The sequence below is a fragment of the Eptesicus fuscus genome, chromosome 17 (genome assembly GCF_027574615.1).
Source record: "Eptesicus fuscus isolate TK198812 chromosome 17, DD_ASM_mEF_20220401, whole genome shotgun sequence".
NCBI lineage: Eukaryota > Metazoa > Chordata > Mammalia > Chiroptera > Vespertilionidae > Eptesicus > Eptesicus fuscus.
This window is the reverse complement of record NC_072489.1, coordinates 4,434,922-4,455,272: the sequence shown is the minus strand read 5'-3', so window position 1 is coordinate 4,455,272 and position 20,351 is coordinate 4,434,922. Positions and strand designations below refer to the sequence as shown.

General features: G+C 54.1%; 1 protein-coding gene across 1 annotated transcript in view; it reads right to left on the bottom strand.

The window, feature by feature from the left end:
* The window catches only part of WDFY4 (WDFY family member 4), a 234,656-nt gene that overhangs the window by 113,994 nt on the left and 100,311 nt on the right, over positions 1-20,351 (bottom strand). The window contains exons 25-34 of the mRNA XM_054729209.1: positions 17,748-17,909; positions 17,117-17,208; positions 15,752-15,851; positions 12,152-12,357; positions 11,790-11,959; positions 10,226-10,351; positions 5,872-6,036; positions 3,120-3,323; positions 2,347-2,461; positions 965-1,122 (exon numbers count right to left, since the gene is read on the bottom strand). Coding sequence (XP_054585184.1) covers positions 965-1,122; positions 2,347-2,461; positions 3,120-3,323; positions 5,872-6,036; positions 10,226-10,351; positions 11,790-11,959; positions 12,152-12,357; positions 15,752-15,851; positions 17,117-17,208; positions 17,748-17,909 — 1,498 coding nt within the window. The remainder of the gene's footprint in view (positions 1-964; positions 1,123-2,346; positions 2,462-3,119; positions 3,324-5,871; positions 6,037-10,225; positions 10,352-11,789; positions 11,960-12,151; positions 12,358-15,751; positions 15,852-17,116; positions 17,209-17,747; positions 17,910-20,351) is intronic.

The window sequence follows — 20,351 nt, the reverse complement described above, 5'->3', positions numbered from 1 at the left end:
GCTACCTCTCTCTTTGGAGTTCTTCTTGAAAGGGGCTCTGAACACATCACTTTCAGCCTGGCCTGGCCTGGCACTGCACCTCAGCCTGGCTGTCACCCAGGAGCAGTCCTGGGGTCTAGGCAGCTCACAGACAGAGGGGTGCTGGGGCTGCCAACTGCACGCTCCCAGGAGGCGTGAGGGGAAGGAGGGGTCTCTCCCGGGTTCTGCGGCAGAGGACACACCCAGGGAGGTGCCGAGTAAGAGAACGTGCTTCCTGAGCATCGCAGGCGTCCCGCTGGCTGGGACCACCTTGAACCGTAGTGAGCTCCTCGAGCAGGGCCCTCAAGGAAAGAGAGGATGGCCATTTGACAGAAAGGTTTCCAGAATGAAATGAAAAGGACCCAAAAATAGTTCAACTCTAGCATGTTGAAATTGTATGAGTCTATGTGTAAAGAAGCTGTGCACATGTACACACACACTTACACCTAAGGGTGTACCTCCAGCATGCATTTGTACTATGGATGTCTGTGGATCTATCTGAGAGAGAGCACACAGGCAAGAAAAACAGGGCTAGGTAAAAACAGACGCTTGCCTCGATTTCAGGAAGGCCCAAACATGACGCTAAAGCCGAAAGTGAAATGGGTCTTTTGAAGATGAAGACCTATCTGGCCCTTTCTTCATTGATGAAGAATAACAACAATTAAGATGAAACTAACAGTCATAATAGAGACTAGAAGGGGACAGAGCTCAGGTGTCAGCAGAGGGGACCATGGCTCCTGACCTCTGAGACGGATCTCAGGTGGCCTGAGTGAGAGCCCTGCAGGACCCCCTCAGCTGTGAAGGCCCTGCGCCTTCCTCCCACCCATCTCAGGTCCTATTTCCAGGGAGGACCGCAGGTCCATCTGGACCACCTGTATAGCAGCAGCACGTCAGACGGACACTCGGTCGGCCGTTTCCACACCACCATGGCCAGCGGGGCTCTTACCACCATGATGTGTTCCGTGATGAAGAGAAGGATGTGTCTGGGGTCTGCTGAGAACACTCCGCTGTACAGCTTCTCTACCAGCTTCTGGGTGAAGTGGGTGATGATCGTGAGGGAAGGAGCAGCAGCAGCTTCTGTGTTTGGCTGAGGCTCCTTATCACCTAAGGTCAGGCGAGGAGACAGACGGAGTCTGAGACATCATCAGAGTCTGAGTGGCCTTTCCACAACAGCCTCCACTCCCTCTGGGTAACCACCTACATCTCACTCCCTCTTCATGCCCACTGCAGCCCTCTGTGTACCCCGGGCTCTGAAGATGGGTCTCACCCACAGGTACCCAATGAAGACCCACCTATTCAAACAAACTGGCCTTGAACAATGCAGTCAGTGAGATAACCCAGTAGAGAGGAAGCAAGTGTGGGGCACTGCCTCTTCCAGCGGCCATTTGGAATGAGGGTGGGGGGACATGGAGGCATAAGGCAAATAGGAAGACTGTGTGGTGACCCGAGGCCCGGCTGTGCCAGGCAGAGGACGAGGCTGTAATGTGGGTCACTGTCCATGGTCACCAACATGCCAGGCACTGTTCTCAGAATGCTCTGCTCTCAGCTACTCCTAATAACAACTCTCCGAGTTGGCCTCGATTGCTGTCCTCACTCACAGGCTCAGGCACCTGCCCGCAGTCACACCACAGCCAGGGACATAGCCAAGAGCAGAGCCGGGACTCCCAAGCTCACACCTTCCACCCCTACTCTGCCACATGCAGATGCTCCGGGAGAAAGGCCAGTAGCCAGGGTGTCCGTGCTGTGAGGCGAGGAGGAGTCCAGAGATGAGTTGTGTCGCTGAGGAATTCATGGCTGAGACCACAGAAAGGACTATGTTTAAACTCATCGGGAAGGTGCAGCTGCCCTGGAACTAAGGCTTATGAATGAAGCATCGACCTGAACTTCTTAGGGGCAATGCAGCATCTTCATCCGGGTTCATTTAAAAAGCACTTGCTGTACCCAGGCACAGGTGCAAAGATGCTGAGCAGAGGATGCTGAACTCCAGTTGACATCTCAACTTCCCTTATGGGAAGAGGACACAATTCTACTGAAGGTGGAGGAGAAGTGGTTTTAGCTCAGAGGGCAGGCCTTTCTGCCTCCGAGTGGCCCACCGGTGGTGGAGATGTCATGGAAAGAAGTAAGCATGCGCTCCCCGGGGCCCAGGCAGGACCAGTGAGCTCTTACTGCGGATGTGCGGAGAGCATCTTCCGCGCTCCTAGGTGTCCTGCAGCACGAGGACCCAGGCCTCCTCTAGGAGACGGGGCAGTGGCTGGGGGTGTGCGGGCTCTCCTGCTCAGCTGTCAGCAGCTTGTGTCATAGCAGTGAGGAGCAAGTCACCCCACTCACCTCTGAGCACCAACATGTCACCTCCTCGCATCATGTGAAATATTTCCATGGTGGAGAGCAGGACCTCGGACTGGAAGTCTCGCTTCTGTTGGCTGGTGGCATTGTCTGGAGAAGCCTGGAATCACACCCAGAACTCAGACATGGCCACCCGGCCATCATGTCCACTCAGTGCCCACCGAGTCCCCTTGCTTGGCCTGTATGCTAATGCCACAGCTGCTGGGAGTGTGGGCTGCCAACAGCTCACCACTGCCCCTTCTCCAAGGCACTGCCTTCTGCTGACCAAGTTGGCTCACCCACGAGGCGATGCACACCTCCTGAGGTGAGAAGGCAAGTCAGGGTGGCCCACAAACAATGACCGCCGGGAAGGTGCCTCAAGGTGGGGCCACCTCTGGGATGCAGATAGCAGTGCTCATCTTGGGGCCAGGCTGTGGCTGAGACCATTTCCTGGCTAGCTTCTCCCTCGTCCTTCTTGCATCCCTTCTCTGTCTCCCCTGAGAGAGCAGCCCTGAGAAATCACTTCTATGCAATACCTGTACCAGGTTCTGCTGCTAGGACCCTGTGTGACCTGCCCTCAGTCGTCTATTCACTCACTCTCCCTGCTCTGCCAGGGCCTGTGGGTCCTGGAGGACTCCCTCCCGCCACAGCGTTATTTCTCAGGAGCTGTTTGACTGTGAGCCAGCTCACACAAGAGATGAGCCCTCCGGTCTCCCTGCACATCCCCCTCGCGGTGCTGGACCTCCCAGCGCAGGCCAGGCAGTCTGCTGTGCACTCACCTCCAGCAGCACCTCCAGCGGCAGCCACTGTTTGGGGCTGGGAGCTGCAAGCAGGAGCTCCCTCAGGAGGAGCTGCATGAACACCCTCAGCTGTTTCCGTGTGGGGTGGGACTTGGCAGGAGCCTGTAGACCCTCCACAATGCCGTCACCTTCAGCCTCGGCCCCAGGGCTGCTGGCATTCCCGGCGGACTCAGTGGTGCCCCCCTCAAAGACAAGAGAACCCCAGTGTGAGTGGCTCGTACTGCCTCAAAGTACTTTCCTATCTACTGCTGAGGGGTGCCTGGGTGACATTCTGATCAAACCCATTAACATGCAAGGAAATTGAGGATCCACAGAAGTAGGTGGCTTGCCCAGAGTCTCATGGCTCATAAGGGTGCCTGCTCTGTCCCTGAACCCCAGAGAGGTGGGAGGTGTGGAGAGAAGCAGAGCGTGGAGCTTGCGTGGCCTGAGGGCTCAGCAGAGAAGCCACACCGTGTCCTGGGCAAGTCCCTCCTCCTCAGAGCCGCAGCTCTCAGCAGCAAATGGAGATACGAAAAGGACCCCACAGAGATGGGTGAACTCCAATGAGAGAGTCATGCAGGCCACTGTACATGGTCATCAGCTGGGCCCACCGCCTGGGGCCCCTGGCCTGCCAGCCAGGCTGTGGTGATGGTGATAGGAGGACCCTCAGGGGAAACAGGCGCTAGGCTTCAGCAAGTCCTGGCCTCCAAGTCCCTGAGGCACCTCGGCCTTCACATGCTCATTTTTTATTTATAAAAATACACGGAAATAAATGAAGCAGGCACCATTAGCCCAGCCACATCAGAAACACAGAGATGCTGGGAGGCGAATGACATGCCCAAGGACACACGGCCAGGGACCTCCAGCTCCCGCCAGTGACATTCCAAGAGCGATCATCTGCTGGCACCTCCCTCTGCACATTCATAAAATTAATGTGGCCATTCTTAATGAAGCCATAAAATGGATTTAATGGCACCTAGGGAGGTGGTGGCCACATTAATTAGCTCCACGCGGCCTCAACGGGAAAGACGCCATATAAATTCACAGCAAGCCGCAGCCTCTGGCCACCAGCTTTCTGTGCAAAGTGGATCTGTCACAGCTTCTGTGCAACAAAGGCCTTCTGGAGCAGACTTGGAACTGGGACAAGCACAGGAGGTGCGGGGACACGTGTGCTGGAAGTGGAGCCAGGGGCCCATGTCAGAGCCTGGCTCATCTGAGCTCGGCCGGGGAGGTGACTTTGGGCCAGACCCGCCCCCAGGCAGAGACCCTGAACAAGGGAGGAAGAGCCAGCCAGCTGGAACCTCAACTCAGCAAATGGTGAGCCCGCCCACTGTGTTGGGGTGAGGAGGGCATCTAGGCCAAACATGTCAGGACTTGCGGGTTCTGGCCACCTCCAGGGGCCCAGCTTGGGGGATAGTGAGGGTCAGCCTGCGGGCCGTTCTTCCTCCCTGCCCAGCCTCGGAGGCTGGGGTCCGATCCCCCACGCCTCCACTGCATCTTTTTCTCTACTCTTACTTTCCTAGGGAATTACTTTAGTTGATATTAACCCAACAAACCATTTTATCTTTTTGCAAATCTAGTCTTTATATTTAGTCTTTTATTGAAACAAATTACTCCTGAATTTCATTTGACCATTTGGTTTGATTTTAAACTGATGGTGATAGGAAGGGTATGGGCTTTATGGTGAGAGTGCTGGGGGTGGGGAAGGGGCTATGGGAAGAGATGGGTGAGGGTTAAATCTTGGCTCATCACTTATTCATCACGGAACCGTGTTTTTCACTCTCAATGGTTTGTAGGCTAGGCTAGGTCCTAAGCCCCCACTGAGCCCACAGGACCCTGCCAGCGCCGCGTCCCTGCTGTGTCTCCCCCCCCTCCCCCTGGCCCCGACTAGCACACACCACCTGCCAACGGGGTGAAAAGCGTGATGGGAAGCGCCAGGCTCAGGACTGTTGTGGGTGTCCAGTGGATGGAGGCTGTCGGGGTGCATGCACTTCTAGAAAAGATGAGCTAAACGAGCATGTTCGCTCCCTCACCTGGCCCTTTAGCCAACACTGCCTGCCTGCACTGTGCGTGGCCGGCGTCTACCCCTCCTCACCCTCCGGGCCTGCAGCCGCTCCTTTAGCTGCAGCGACAGCATTGCAGACTGTGTCACTAGCTCCTGCTCCCTGTCCATCTCTGCTTCCTGCACCGTCAAGGAGGGTGACCAGCAGGCTTCTGCCCTTCACACCCGTCGTCACCCTCACCCGCTCCTCTGGGCTCCCAGACTCTCTCAGGCCACTGTGTCCCTGGGCCTGGCTCTGCCTCAAACTCACATCTTCTACCCCCACACTCATACCTCGTCCTCAAGACCCCGCCGGTCCCCTGCCCCCAGCCACCTGACTTTAAGGGGTCCCGAGTCGCGGTCTGCAGACTGGAGGAGGGTCCTGGGGACAAAAGGCAGAGGAGGACCTTCCTCCGGTCAGCCCACACCCACCCACTGGGTCTGGCCCTCACCCACCCACCAGGGACGGAGTCTGTTGTTTCGCATTATCAGTGGGAGGGCATTCCATATAGAATTGGACTTGATCTGCCATCAGATGACTGAGATCCCTAACAACTGCATCCCAGCTGAGAAGGAAGCTGCTGCCTTGCTGTTCCGGCCACATTGCCTTAAGTGCCTTTCATTTGGGGCGGCAGGAACCTTGCCCTTTCTCTTGAGGGATGACTCCCTTAGCCCTTGACTTCGCTGGGGCAGGGGAGTGGCGTGTCCTACCTTGTTGGTTCCCAGTGGGAAGGTGACGACGGCCAAGGTCTGGAGGAACTCCGGGGCCCACCAGGCGGGGTCCTGCGGGTAGGCGCTGTGCACCTGGCCCAGGAACTGCAGCACGCTGGCCGGGAACGGGTGCTCCCCGGCGCCGTCTCCAAGGCCTGTCGGGGGCTGAGAGGGCACCGGGTGAGGCGTGTGTGGGAGCCGGAGGGTTAGGAATCTAGGGAGGAGACCTGCTCTCTGAGACTCTCAGCCAGACACCTCACGGCAAGGCCCCTAGACTGGCCTGGCACGGGGCCCTGGGCATCGCCTGGGGAGGGATTCACATGCACAGGCATTGGTCTACGGCTTCACACACACGCTCTTTTCACCTCTCACAGCCCTCTGAGGCAGGCCTGCATTTGCCCTACTCCCCGGATGGGGAGACAGGCAGAGCGGTCAATAGCGTGCCAAGGTCCCCGGTGGATAAGGAGCCGAGCCGGGCGCTGCCTGCCTCCAGGCATCTGGCTGTAACCCTGCCTATCTTTCCCGTGTGCCCAATGGCCTCTAATGACTCGACATGGCCTTTGTGCTCAGGAAACTTGCAAATCAGGGTCAGCCTCAGCTTTTCAGAGCCCAGCTGTCTGCTCCCAACGCTAGAACCTGCCTTGGCTTATGTGTCCCCAGAACTGGCAGAACTTGAGGATCCCCCTCCCCACCAGCCAGGGATCTGGAACAGATCATCTACTGAGCCGACACCCAGTCCCCTGAGGGACCTGGGGACTTCCCTTCCCGTCCCCACCATAATCTGGCCTCGGACACACGGCTGAGTCTCCATCCGGGCTGCACACGAGTGTCCCCGGAGCTCAGCTCCCTTAACTGGCTGTGCCAAGTCACTCTGTCTGGAGATTGGCTCCAGCCCCAGAGTGCCCAGCTCCTGCCCTAGCGTGATGGGCAGCCTGCAGCTTGAAAACTGACCCACCCTGCAGAGCCATGCCAACAACCAGATGGAGGGTGCTCAGCCTACTCCTGTGATTGCGCTAAGTGGAGGTTGGGTCCTCTCCTGGCCAGTTGCTCAGCCTGCCCCTCCCATCCATGGCTGCCTCATTTCCCAGCAGCTGCCTCTAGACCTGGCCCGTGTGCACACGCCAGACATCCTGTTTAATAAGTAGATACCGAGTGTCTGGAACTGAGCCTCATACTAGAGCACACAGCCTACTTATAGAGAGAAAGGCAATGTGCACGGGGCAGCTAGAAAACTGATTTTAAACTGGATCTGCAAGGGTTTGGTATGGGCTGAGCAGGCAGCAGAGAGAAACTGCTCCTGGGTCCCCAGCGCCCGGCTTCTCCACAGGTCCTAAGAGCGCAATAGTGATTTCCAAAGGAATACCAGAGATCAGGGTTTGGAGAGTGGTTTCTGGAGTTAGTTGCCTGTTCGAATCTTGCCTCTGCCTCTGACTGACAGTCCCTTCCCCCTACACCTCCAGTCCCCACTCTGTAACACAAGGATTGTAATGTGAGCTATTGCAATTGGTTATTGTGAGGATTGAATGAGACATTTGGTGCCTCAGGGTTACTTCCCAGTGATTAGCACAGGATAAGCAGAAGCAGCGGGGAGAGGACTTGAACTTTCAGAAGAGAAACCTGGATTTTGTGTGAACAACCAGGACCCCTGAAGGTTCTTAGGCAATGCAATGACATGGAATGTAAGGCTAAGGCTGGACACACTGCCACATGCCCGTGCTCCATGACCCTGCCTGCGTGAGCTAACCTCACTGCTGGTTTCTACATTTGACAACGGGGATAACACTGTTTCAAAGGATTGTTGAACGTGGTGACTGCTGACCATCTCAAAGACCAGCAATGCAATACATTGAGAGAGACGCAGAGCAACCTGCACCTTCCAACTAGAGTAACAGCTGGTAAGAGTGCAGTTGGCACTTCACGTTGGAGAACTATTTGGTGCTATCTGCTAAGGCAAGTCATGTGTATAACTGATGGACCACAGTGTCACTCCTGGGCATATTTCTAACAGAAAAAAATACATATGTCTGCCCAAAGATATGAAAAAGCAGCTTTATTTCTATTTCCAAATGGAAAAAAAAACCCACAAGAATCCTATATAATAAAGAGGTAATATACAAATTGACCATCACACCCTCACACAAGATGGCTGTCCCCCTGGGTCACAAGATGGCTGCCACAAGATGGCCGACAAGAGAGGACAGTTGTAGGTGATCAGGCCAGCAGGGAAGGGCAGTTGGGGGTGACCAGGCCTGCAGGGGAGGGCAGTTAGGGGTGACCAGGCCAGCAGGGGAGGGCAGTTGGGGGTGACCAGGCTGGCAGGGGAGGGCAGTTGGGGGTGACCAGACCAGCAGGGGAGCAGTTACGTGTCATTCTGGCTGGCAGGGGAGCAGTTAGGGGGTGATCAGGCAGGAAGGCAGGCGAGCAGTTGGAAGCCAGCAGTCCCAGATTGTGAGAGGGATGTCTCAGATTGGAGAGGGTGCAGGCTGGGCTGAGGGCACCCTCCCCCCAGTGCACGAATTTCGTGCACTGGGCCTCTAGTAGATAAATAAATTGTGATCAATTATCACAATAAAATACTATTCAATAATAAACAAGAATGAATTACTGACACATACAACATCATGAGTGAATCCCACAAACATAAGGATGAGTAAAAGAAGCCAGATGCAAAGAAAGCATACTCTATGATTCCATTCCTATCACGTTCAACAAGAGGCAGACTACTCTGTGGTGTGTTTGTTGCCAATGGGCAGGGGTATGATGTCAAACCAAGTAAAGTTCTGAACAAACAATAATATAAAAAAGATAAGAGAAAATAAACTTTGAGAAAGAGATGTTAGAGCTATTCTCTACAGTTAAGTTTCTGGTCTTTTCTTCTTACCCTTTGGTTCCTACCTTGTATTTTGGTGCTTGTCTACTGTACTGGGCACATGAGCGCCGAACGACAGACATCTTCATTGGACCGAACGGCCTGTGAGTGACTTTGCTTCTGTCACGTTTGTTAGATCTCAGAAGGTGGGGTCTTGTTTACTGACCAATCTGAGAGTCCCTCCTGTCACACACCAGTGAACCATTTTGTGTTTGCTATTATAATGTAAATCTTTGGTCTCTTTTTTTTACTTCTCTCAGCATGCTATGTATTTTCTTTATTTTAAATGCTTCCATGTTAATTCTTTTGTTTGCTTTTTTAAAAATGAAACTAATTGGTTAGAAAGGCAACAGATTCCTGATGCTATAAACAGAAAATACATCTTTCCAGGCACCCAAGATTAATTGTAGCATTAGGACTGCAGTGGAACTCTGAATAGCTCCCAACAATGGGAAGAGTGCAGATCACATGCTCTGACTAGGACAAAACCAACCGAGATGGGCAACAACAACGAGAGAAAGCTCAACCACGTGGGCACCGAAAACGATGAACTGAAGGTCTTTAAAGCTGCAAGCACAGAAACTCCAGAAAACAACCAGAAAATGGAGATGCCAAACATCAAACTCTTAGAGCTAGGCAGAAAAGAGTCAGGAGGTTGACTGGCTCTTTAAATAAATCTACAGGCCCTCGGCTTTTCAAATAATGGGAGGAGTGGGGCAGAGGACAGTATGAACTCATAAATTAAGAGTAAGAAGGGGAAAGTAACCACAAAAATTAAATAAATTAAAAGAGATCATTTGTGCCAATTAAATAATTGGGAAGATTTTTTTAAAATTATAAATTACCTAAACTAGGTCAAGGAGACATTTAAAAGCCTAAAAAAGTCAATAACAAAAAAAAAAGTCAGGCACAAGAAGTTTCATAGAAACAATTTAAATAATATAAAAACTATGAATTTAATATATTCTTAAATGTAAAAAAGGAGTTTTCAAAATAAAGCTAGTCTAGTTTTGATATCAAAAGCTGACACTTGCCTTCATGTCTAAAATAATCCCTCCTCCCACCTCGGTGGCCCTGGGCGGCCTGAAGGCTCTCCAGGCACCTGCCCCCCGCACAGGTGGCTGCAGGTGAGGAGGCTGTCAGACAGAGGTGAACTCCTGGACGGGAGAGGCCTGTCTCCCTTCCACAGGGTCCGGCTCAGAAATGCTCGCTTTGATGAATACAGGCATCCCCCAGTGAAGGAAGTCAGATGCCTAAGCAAGTGGAAAATAGAAGGCTTTTGGCGAGAGTGGCTACACCGCATTGAAAACATTTCGGCTGGTTCCCATTGTGCATCTGAGGAGCCACCTGGCCCCTTCTATCAAGGATTCTGAATAACACCTGCTAATTGCTGGCATTCTTGGACACTGCTGGGAAAGTCGCGGTGACCCCCCCAACCTTGTCTGCCCCTCCACCCCGTCACGGCATGTGGGGAAGGGGGCTCACCCGGCTCATGGTGGCCTTCAGCATCCTCAGGAGCAGCAGGGCCCCCTCGACGCACAGCCCGGCCCGGAGGACTTCCCCTGCGCGGTGCGCCTGCAGGAGCCCCTGCAGCGTGGCGTCCAGGCTGTCCTGAAAGAGGAGTCAGGCTGCAGAGACGCCCGCCAGGGCACGCAGTGTCCCACGGGCCCTTTCGGAAAGGCAGGACAGCAAACCCCTCGGCGGCGGCCGCTGGGGGAATTTCAGCCGCTCCGTGCATGAGGGAAACATGCATGTTCAAGAAGGTACTGAATACCCCGCCAGCAACTTGTGCCGAGTTTAGCTCTTCCAGTCTGACCACAAATACTGTCCAGTCAAGGTCAGTGATTCTTTGCAATGAGACTATAGAAGGTGCGTGCGGGCTCCAGTTCAGGGGAAGGCCAGGATCCTTGCACGCAGGCCTGACTCCGCCTCTTTGACTGGGCTTACGCAAGCTGTTCTGGCCCTTGCACCTTCGTTTCCCTCTCTGTGAAATAAAAATTGCACTATCAGCCCCATGGTCTACGGCTTATTAGAAGGTGGGATGGTGAGGGTCAGCCTGCGGAAGATGAGGATGAGGGTGATGGTTGTCATAAATATCAGGTGAGGCAAATGTGTGAAATATCTCCCATGGCTCCTGACGCCCGGCAGCGTTTGTTCCCGGGACACGTCTTGGAGCGGTGACAAGGCAGGGTTTGTGAACGTGGCACAGCATGCAGACCTTGCTTTGGAAGTGGGCTTTGGGACGCTATTATTATATATCAAGATTTAGATCTCCTGTTTGCAAAGCTATGGCCGCATCCCATGTCAATTCAGGGCAGTTCAACTCAAGTCGGTTAAGACCAAGAGACAACTCCTGATGCTGCTATTTGCCGGGTGCCCAAGAAGGTGAGTAACAGGTGGGTCTGTGGTCCAGGGGCTCAGTGCCTGGAGAGAGGCGGGCATGTCGATGTGTCCGTGCACATAAGGCAAAGGATGCCGAGGCACTGGCAAGATGGCTCCCCCTGGAGGAGGTGAGGCAGGTGATGTGGGAGGGCGAGCTCATTAAAGGCACAGGCTGGGCAAGCACAAGGCAGCTGCCTTGCTTGGAGGTGACTTGGAAGGATCCCAGCATGAGGGCTGGCAGGGAGGAAGCTGGGCAGCTGTGGGGCAGGAGACTCAGCGCATGGAAGGTTTGTATTCGAACACAGGGGAGTGCCAGGGGCATCCCTAAGGTGAGGGCATGACTGAGGCTCTGATCTGTGGGGGCAGCAATCAGTCTCCCCCTCCCCGCCTTCATCATGGATTTCTCTCGCTGTGCCCCAAGGAGAACGACTCACCAGTGGACTGATGAGAAGGGAGAGCTGCTAGGAAGAGGGGGCAGAGGTGGAGGAGGTCAAGGGTATCTGAAGAGCCAGCCAAGGTGTGGACAGCCAGGGAGAGAAGTGGGTCAGGACAGCGGAAGCGGGAAGAATTGGAGCGAGCTAATGGAGAGTCTGAGGGAACTGCCTTGGTCATGTGGCAGCAGAAAACCCAGCGTGTCACTCCATCCCTGGGGGCCCCAAGAACCTACTTTGGGCCCACCCGTCAGCTCTGTGAGTGGCGTCTGGAGGAAGAAGGCGGACACGATGAGGTAGACTTCCGGAATGTGAACGTGGTGGGCCAGAAAGTCGTTCAAGACCCGGAATCCAGGAAGCAGGCAGGGGCCCTGGTCGGGCGCGGGAGGGTGGCTCTTCAGGTTATCTATGGATCGGAAGGGGCACACAATGCCACTGAGAACAACTGCAATTGCTTCTGGCCACGGTGGGGACTGGCACACGAGGGAATCCCCTGCCACCCACTCCCCCCAGAAATGCCGGAGAGAAATACACGCTGTCACACAGGGGCACCGAAAATGCTCAGCAAGGAGCCTTTCCCGATTCCTGACATGCGCACCCATCAGGATGTCCGAGCCTTCTGCGCAGCGTTCCACCCAGGATCCCGCAGACAGGCCGTCCTTAAAGCGCCCGCGCAGGGCAGGGCTCGACAAGAAGTGCAGCAGCAGCTTCAGTCCCAGCACAGTGGTGCTGGGGTGCAGGTGGCCCTGCAGGAGCAGCAGGAACCAGCCGGGCCCCAGGCTCAGGAACACCTCCTCCTTTGTCCTAGGAGACCAACAAATGCAAACGGCATGCTCAGAGATGATGAATAACATCCAGCCTCACCAGTCACCTAGGAAGGCAAATTAGGGTGAACATCTCAATACCACTTCGCAAGACACAGATTGCATTTTAAAGGAATGGTAAATGAAATGCTGGCAAAGTTGCTGCACAGTGGTTGAATTTGTCTGTGAATGGCTGAAGTGTAAGTTGGCCAAAGGTTTTCAAAGCAATTGGCAATTATGTATCAATAGATGTGAAGCCTGCAGGCCCAGTGGGAGCTGTACTCCACTGATATTCACACTCATGCAGTGTCTGATGGCCACCCTTCCAATTACAGCAATATCTATACTAATAAAAGCCTATGTGGTCATCACGCCCTCATGCCGTGACGCCCTCATGCCTCAACGAGCGATCACCAGGAGGCTGTGTGCATGTGGGCGGGGCTGCGTGAGCTGCAAGGCGCATGCAGGTGGGCAGGGACTTGACCAGGAGGTGCATCGGGGGAGCGGATGGCTGCTGCCGCTGCCCAGGGCTGACCCGAGGCTCAGGCAAGCTGTCGATAGCGGGCCAGCCCAAGGCTCAGGCAAGCCGCTGCCCAGGGCTGGCCAGTAGGTATGATGCGCACTGACCACCAGGGGACAGACGCTCAACGCAGGAGCTGCCAAGCGACAGCAACCTTGCAGAGTGCCCTCTCGCACTCCAGGACCCCTCAGGGAATGTCGGAGAGCCGGTTTTGGCCCGATATCCGCAGGCCAGGCTGAGGGACCCCACCTGCCGGAGGGAACTGGCTCACTCTACAGATACCCTGCAAGTCCCGGCACCGCCCCAGGTGCAGCCAGCTGGGGAGGGACCATGGGAGGTTGGCTTCAGGGTGTGTCTGGCCCATCTCACCCAGTCCCATCCTGCCAGCCACCTTCTAATTAATTTCCTTTCAATGTGCACGAATCTGTGCACTGGGCCTCTAACAGTCATATAAAACACATAATGGTTATTTACCTCCCTTTTGAAATACACTGGTCAAAACTAATCTAAACGGAATGGTCCAAAGTGTCTGCATCTTTATCAGTTTAGGCCAAAAAAATTACATGATTTACTGTCAGGTCCAAAAATGAATTTTAAAATGATGAGTCTGGCTAATACAGACTTGCTAGAGGGAACTGGAGAGCAGGGAGATGGGCAGCAACCCTCAGAGGCAATGGCTCAGCTAAGGACCTGGCCTCCTGGGAGCCATGGAAGGTCTGCCTGTCCCAGACAGTGTTCTCAGCATCAGCTGCCAGTCTAGGCATGGTGAGGGCGTGGCCACTGGGCTAGGAATCAACAGACTGTTCTGTCTTCTAGCCCCATCTCTGAATTAACTAAGTGCATGACTTTGGTAGAACTCTTGATGTGCTCTGGTTATTTCCTCAATGATGGTGACGGTGATGGTGATGAGGATGAGAATTGTGATGGTGATGAGGGTGATGGGTGATGGTGATGAGGATGATGATGGTGATGAGGATGAGGGTGATGGGTGATGGTGATGAGGATGAGGGTGAGGGTGAGGATGAGGGTGATGGTGATGAGGATGAGGGTGATGGTGATGATGATGATGGTGATGAGGATGAGGGTGATGGTGATGGTGATGGTGATGATGGTGATGATGAGGTGATGGTGATGGTGATGGGGATGATGGGGATGAGGATGATGGTGATGGTTATGAGGATGAGGGTGATGGTGATGAGGGTGATGGTGATGAGGATGAGGGTGATGGTGATGGTGATGAGGATGAGAGTGAGGGTGATGGCGATGGTGATGAGGATGAGGGTGATGGTGATGAGAATGATGGTGATGGTGATGATGGTGATGAGGATAAGGGTGAGGGTGATGGTAATGAGGATGATGGTGATGAGGATGATGGTGATGGTGATGAGGATGAGGGTGAGGGGATGGGGATGATGATGATGAGGATGATGGTGATGGTGATGAGGATGAGGGTGAGGGTGATGGGGATGAGGGTGAGAATGAGGGTGATGGTGATGAGGATGAGGGTGATAAGGATGATGGTGGTGCTTGTGGTGATGGTGATGATGGTGATGATGGTGATGGGGGTGATGAAAATGAGTTTGATGCTGGTGGTGATGGTGATGATGGTGATGATGGTGATGGGGTGATGAGGATGAGTTTGGTGCTGGTGGTGATGGTGATGATGGTGATGATGGTGATGGGGGTGATGAAGATGAGTTTGGTGCTGGTGGTGTTGGTGATGAAGGTGATGAGGGTGATGAGGATGAGTTTGGTGCTGGTGGTGATGGTGATGATGGTGATAAGGATGATGGTGGTGATGGTGATGATGGTGGTGTTGGTGATGATAGAAGTTCACTTATGGAGTATTTACAGTATTGTAGGCACCACACTCCAGGCTATCCGCATGTTAATTTCCATCTACAGCAAGTACTATTTTTATGTTTACATAGATGATTAGAAGAGAGGCACTGAGGCCTTAAGTTACCTCCCCAAGGACCCTGCGAACAGATCTGGGATTTGAGTCCAGGGGATCTAACATCTGAGCCCAGATGCTAAGCACTACACTACATTCCTTTTCAAACATAAGGGGAAGGAAGGGTTTAGACTAGCTCATCTCCCCAGTTCTACCATGTTTTGATTCTAGCAATGTAAAGACTTATGGGCTGGCAAATTTTTAAGCACTATCTGCAAAGCTGTTTTACTGAGGAGACCCCCCACTGCTCCCCCAAACATATATAAACACTAAAATGTCCATTTGGCAAGAGCAGGGATCTGGGCTGACATGCTCAGCACCATGTCCTCACATGAAGGCACAGTGTCTGGCACATAGTAGGTGCTCAACAAATAGCTGTTAAATAAATGACTCCAGGGTTGAAGGTAAAGCAATCAGTGGGAGAGTTGATGGAATGTTATGATTATACATTGTTTTGAAAGTTGATTGAAGGCAGATACTTCTTTTTCCAACTTGGGAAAATAACGAGGTAACTAACAGTAAAGAGCAGGAGAATTTGGCAAGCCTTTTCCTTGATCAATGTTATTTAGGCTAACCATTTCTCCATTCTATTGTCTGCCAAGTAAAGGACATCAAAATTAGTAATTGTCACAACTGCCAAAACAATAACAATTATACTGGAGCAATGGTGACAAAAGGAGTTTATTGTAATTATACCAAATCTGTTTCGAGTTACTATGCCATTAAACATTTTCATCGGAATATCTTAGGGCAAGGTCTGCTTTATCGGGTGGAGAGAATATAATTTTCTTTCTGACTAGTGCAGGAAACACACTGCAGACAGCTGACTCTGAGAACTAGCTTTTCATTAAGGAAAGGTTTTAACACCGCACCCTGGATGAGGCAACCTAATGCCAAATCGCGCTTCCTGGAGCTACTTACTCAGAGGACAGATGAAGCTGGGAGAAAGATACTACACCGAGCAGCATCTCCAGCAGCTGGTTTCTGAGCCAGATTGTCTTTCCAGATGTTTGGCTTCCAGCTAAAAAAGAGGCCATTTAGATTTGAGAGGGAACGGATGTAAAGAGACTTATTTTCTGCAGTAAGCATCCCAGTCACCAAATGCTTATTTCATTCAGGCATTAGCCCATGGAGGGGACTCCAAATTTTGTCATTCGGTTCTAGACTTCAGTACAACGCTTTTAAAATATTTTCAGAAAATATTCTTAAAGTCACCTCTAACTAGAGATGTTTTCAATCTCCCTTCTTTCACACACATACACACACACAATCCTTAACATGTATCTTCCAGAAGAGGAGTCCTTTAATTATCATGGGCTGCAATGTTTCTTGAGCATCTAAACTGGCGGGTCTAGCGAGGCATTGGAGGTAGCGGGTGAGGACCCTGGTTCTCCACCTTGGGCCCTGCTCTCCAGCAGCTCCCAGGCGAGGCTTTGGCACGCCGATGCTGCAGTAAAAATAGAGCCTGAGGAATAGCAAGAGGTTACAGATCCAGTGGGGAAAGGAGCTGTACTTCTGAATGTCATTATAGCCCCAAGGGACAGGTTAACACTGTCTCAACAGGTGATATTCTCACAAAAGGGTCTGAATGGAGTCCATATAAGAAGGGCGGTTGACTCATTTTCCATTCATTCACTCCCTTGGTTGGCCGATTATTTTACAGCCCACTGTGGGCACAGACCCCATGCTGTAGCGATAGACCTGATGACGCTGTGGAAGACGTGGCGTCAGATCCCCCTCTATTTGGATTCTGGCCCACGCTCTTATTAAGGCCCTAATATCTGAGCCTCAGTTTCCTCATCTGCAACATGGAAATGGTAATGCCTACTTTTCCGTCTAGATCTAGGAGAAGAGAGAACTTGTTTAGACTGAGCAGTGCTGGCCAGGCGAATCTTTTGCATCGGCCCTGTCCATGCTGTAGCCACCAGCCTCCTGTGGTTATCAAGCCCTGGGAATGTGGCTGGTGTGACTGAGGGGTGGACTTTTTCACTGCACTTAGTTTCAAGTAATTAAAATGGCACATGGGTTTGAGGCATGGCTGGGCCTGAGGCCCCCCGCTGGGCTACAGGAAACTGTGTGCTATCTGGAAGCCATTCCAGGCCGGAAAGAGAGAACATGCAGTTTAACTGGATGTGTAACCCTAACCATAACGCTATGACCTCACAAGCCCCTATTTGGGAACAACCCTCAAACCGGTGCCTTCCCCTCCTTCGTCTCAGCCCCTCCCGCCACCGCCTGGCCCACCACATGTGGCTCTCAGCTGGTGGCCTGGAGCGGTCTCCTCACCAGGCCCTGAGGGCTCCGGGGCCCCATCTGCGCAGATCTGCCGCTCATCCACCGAGGCGGGCTGGAGGGTGTACACCACGAACAGCGCGACCCTTAACAGAGAGGACAGGCTCAGGCGGGCTCAGCCATGTTGCTGAACACACGTGACGGTTTTCTACACAGAACACCCCAATGCGGCTGCAAGGCAGGGTTCGAGGGGAGCACGCTATTCTGTGGTTAATACAGTATTTCCAGAGACTTCTACTGTTTGTCAGGATTCATCAGAGCAGTTAACTTGTGCTCTGCCAGATCAGCCGAGCCGATGGCGGTGAAGATGGACGAGGTTAAATGTCACGGGCTGGGCTGTTGGGAAGTCTGCAGAAGGCAGGCGCCCTGAGTCCTCAGCCGGTGGGGACGGCTGTGCCCTGGAAAGTCTTGAATTCCTGGCACAACCGGTGTGTCAGCACCGGGGAGCGGGGCGCCCACAGCCCTGCCGGGGTCTTGCACATGCACCCTCCTCTGAACAGAAATCTGGACCGTGCCCCGCACTGAAGGGGAGGGATGCTGGGTGAGTGTGCTCAGGGGAGGCTGAGCCTAGTCCCTGGTAAGCCAGCCCGGGCCCTGCCTTGCGCTGGGCCGCTGGGTGCAGTACCTGAGCAAGTCCCGGACACTGAAGTGGCCCCTCAGCTGCCAGCCCAGGATGGCGATGATGGCGGGGATCCTGGAGGGGGCGAGGCCCGGCTCACTGAAGAGGAAGACGAGCCTGGGTATCAGCTGGGCCTGGTGGGCCACCCCAGCACTCCGGGGCCCTTCCCTGCGAGCCAGGAGAGAGGCGGTGAAAGCTTGGACTGGAATGAACCAAATTTGTTGTGTTTCTGCTGAAAAGGTGTTCCAGGCCGGCGCGCTCTATGGCCCTCGGGCGCCAAGGCCGCCAGCCGCCCATCGAGTATGTGTCTGCGAGTGCGAGGCGCTGGGGAGGAGGCTCCGCGCCCTCCGCCCCGGAAACTGCCTTCAAAGGCAGCTACTGAGGCTTCATGCCAAGCCTGGGGGAACTAAGGGTGGTCTCGGGGACTCGGAGCAAAAATAGCCGACTGGAGTGTGACCCTGAGCACCCCCACACCCAGGCCCGGCCGGCGAGCCGGCTGGTGGGCGCTCTTCCTGCTGCCCCAAGCCACCAAGTGGATGAGCACTCCGCTGGGTCAGGGGACAAGGCAGAATTCCAGCATTCTGGGCCCCTCCTCCAGCTCATCACATGCTCTTTCTAGTAAATTCTACTCCCTCCTCCTCCCTCCCCCAGAAAACAGCTCCGGGTGCATGCTCACCTCAGAACTATCAGGTGCAGAGAGAAAGTGGGAATGGGAAAGAAAGCAAAGGTGGAGGGAGGTGAAATGGGTGGAAGGCTCCTTCCTGAAGTGCCTTTTAGCGCTAACGTCTGCCACATTCCGCGTCCCTGACACTCCAGAGAGGCAGAGCCAGCCCTGTTCTGTGTGTCTGTTGCTTGTGAGCACCGCCCCCCCCCCCTCCCATCTTTCCTGTGCTTTCTCAGGGCAGCGCTGAGCAGACTGCTTTCTGCATTTGTCTCCCCTGCTGCCCGCAGGCCTCATTCCCCTCTCCCCCTGCGGCCCCAGAAGCCTGTGAAATGCAATGGGGACACGTTGCCTCCCCTGCCTCCCTCCTCCCTTATCCTGATCACAGCCCCTGGGTTTCTTCGGGAACCACTCCTTCCTAGCTCCCCTCCACTCCCAGGGGTGCAGTCCTGCTCCTGCTCCAGCCTGTGGGGGACCTAGCAGCCCTCCCTGCTCTGTGCTAAGCCCAGGAGGGGCCCTGGGGCACCTGCAGCGCCTGCCACAGAGGCTGCGGAAAGGACACAGCAGGAAGAAAGCAGAGACTAGATGGGGACAGACCTCAGATAAAGGGGTGTGAGTGGCCCAGCCCCAGGGCAGCTCAGCCCCTTCAACTGTGTGAGCAATGAATTCCTTTCTCCACTTCCTCCTGCCCCTCCTCTCTCTTCCTTCCCTGCCTTGGTGGGAGTGCAGTTCCACCACTTGCGACCTAAAGCACCGGACTGCCCTGCCTCCTAGGTGACTGGCGCCCGGACTGCCCTGCCTCCTCGGTGACTGATACCCGGACTGCCCTGCCTCCTAGGTGACTGACACCCAGACTGCCCTGCCTCCTAGGTGACTGACACCCAGACTGCCCTGCCTCCTAGGTGACTGACACCTGGACTGCCCTGCCTCCTAGGTGACTGACACCCGGACTGCCCTGCCTCCTAGGTGACTGACACCCGGACTGCCCTGCCTCCTAGGTGACTGGCGCCCGGACTGCCCTGCCTCCTAGGTGACTGACACCCAGACTGCCCTGCCTCCTAGGTGACTGACACCCGGACTGCCCTGCCTCCTAGGTGACTGGCGGGAGACACCAGCGGAGAGCGGGTGGGAGAGGTGTGTCCCTTCTGCTGGCCCACTGAGCCCTGACGCCAGAGCCAGGAAGCTGCTTCCCAGGCCCCAGTCCAGCAGGGGAGACACACATGCGCACATGCGTGAGCCACGGGGAAGGTGCCGCTATAGACTGAATGCTGGGACCCCCAAACTGTGTTGTTTTTTTGGTTAATCCTCACCCCAGGATATTTTTCCACTGATTTTTTTTTTTTTTTGAGAGAGTGGAAGAGAGGGGTAGAGACACAGAGAAAGAAACATCCACGTGAGAGAGACACATCGCTTGGTTGCCTCCCACACGCGCCCTGACCAGGGCCGGGGAACAAGCCTCTAACTGAGGTACATGCCCTTGACCGAAATTGAACGCGCGACCCTTCAGTCCGCGGGCCAAAGCTCCATCCACTGGGCCAAACCGCTAGGGCTTTCTGTTGTGTTGCTCGTTATTCCCTAAATTCTTATGTGGAAACCTACTCCTGGGCAGTGGGCTTTGGGAGGGGATTAGGTCGTGAAGGTGATGCCTCGTGATGGGATTTGTGCCCTCACAAAGGAGACCCCAGCGAACCCCAGCCCCTCCCCCGGTGCAGGCACAGTGAGAAGACAGCCACCTCTACATCCGGAGGTGGGGTCCCCCCCAGACACTGATCTACCATCTTAGACTCTCAGCCTCCAGACTGGGAGGGATAGAGTCCTGCTGTTTATCAGCACCCGTCCTCATCCCCGGCAGTTTTGTTACAGAAGCCTGAGCCATCTCAGCTTTACGTGCTGCCTCAGGGGACGTGCACTCAGGGAGCGGGTGGGTGAGGGCCGTGGGCATGCCCTGC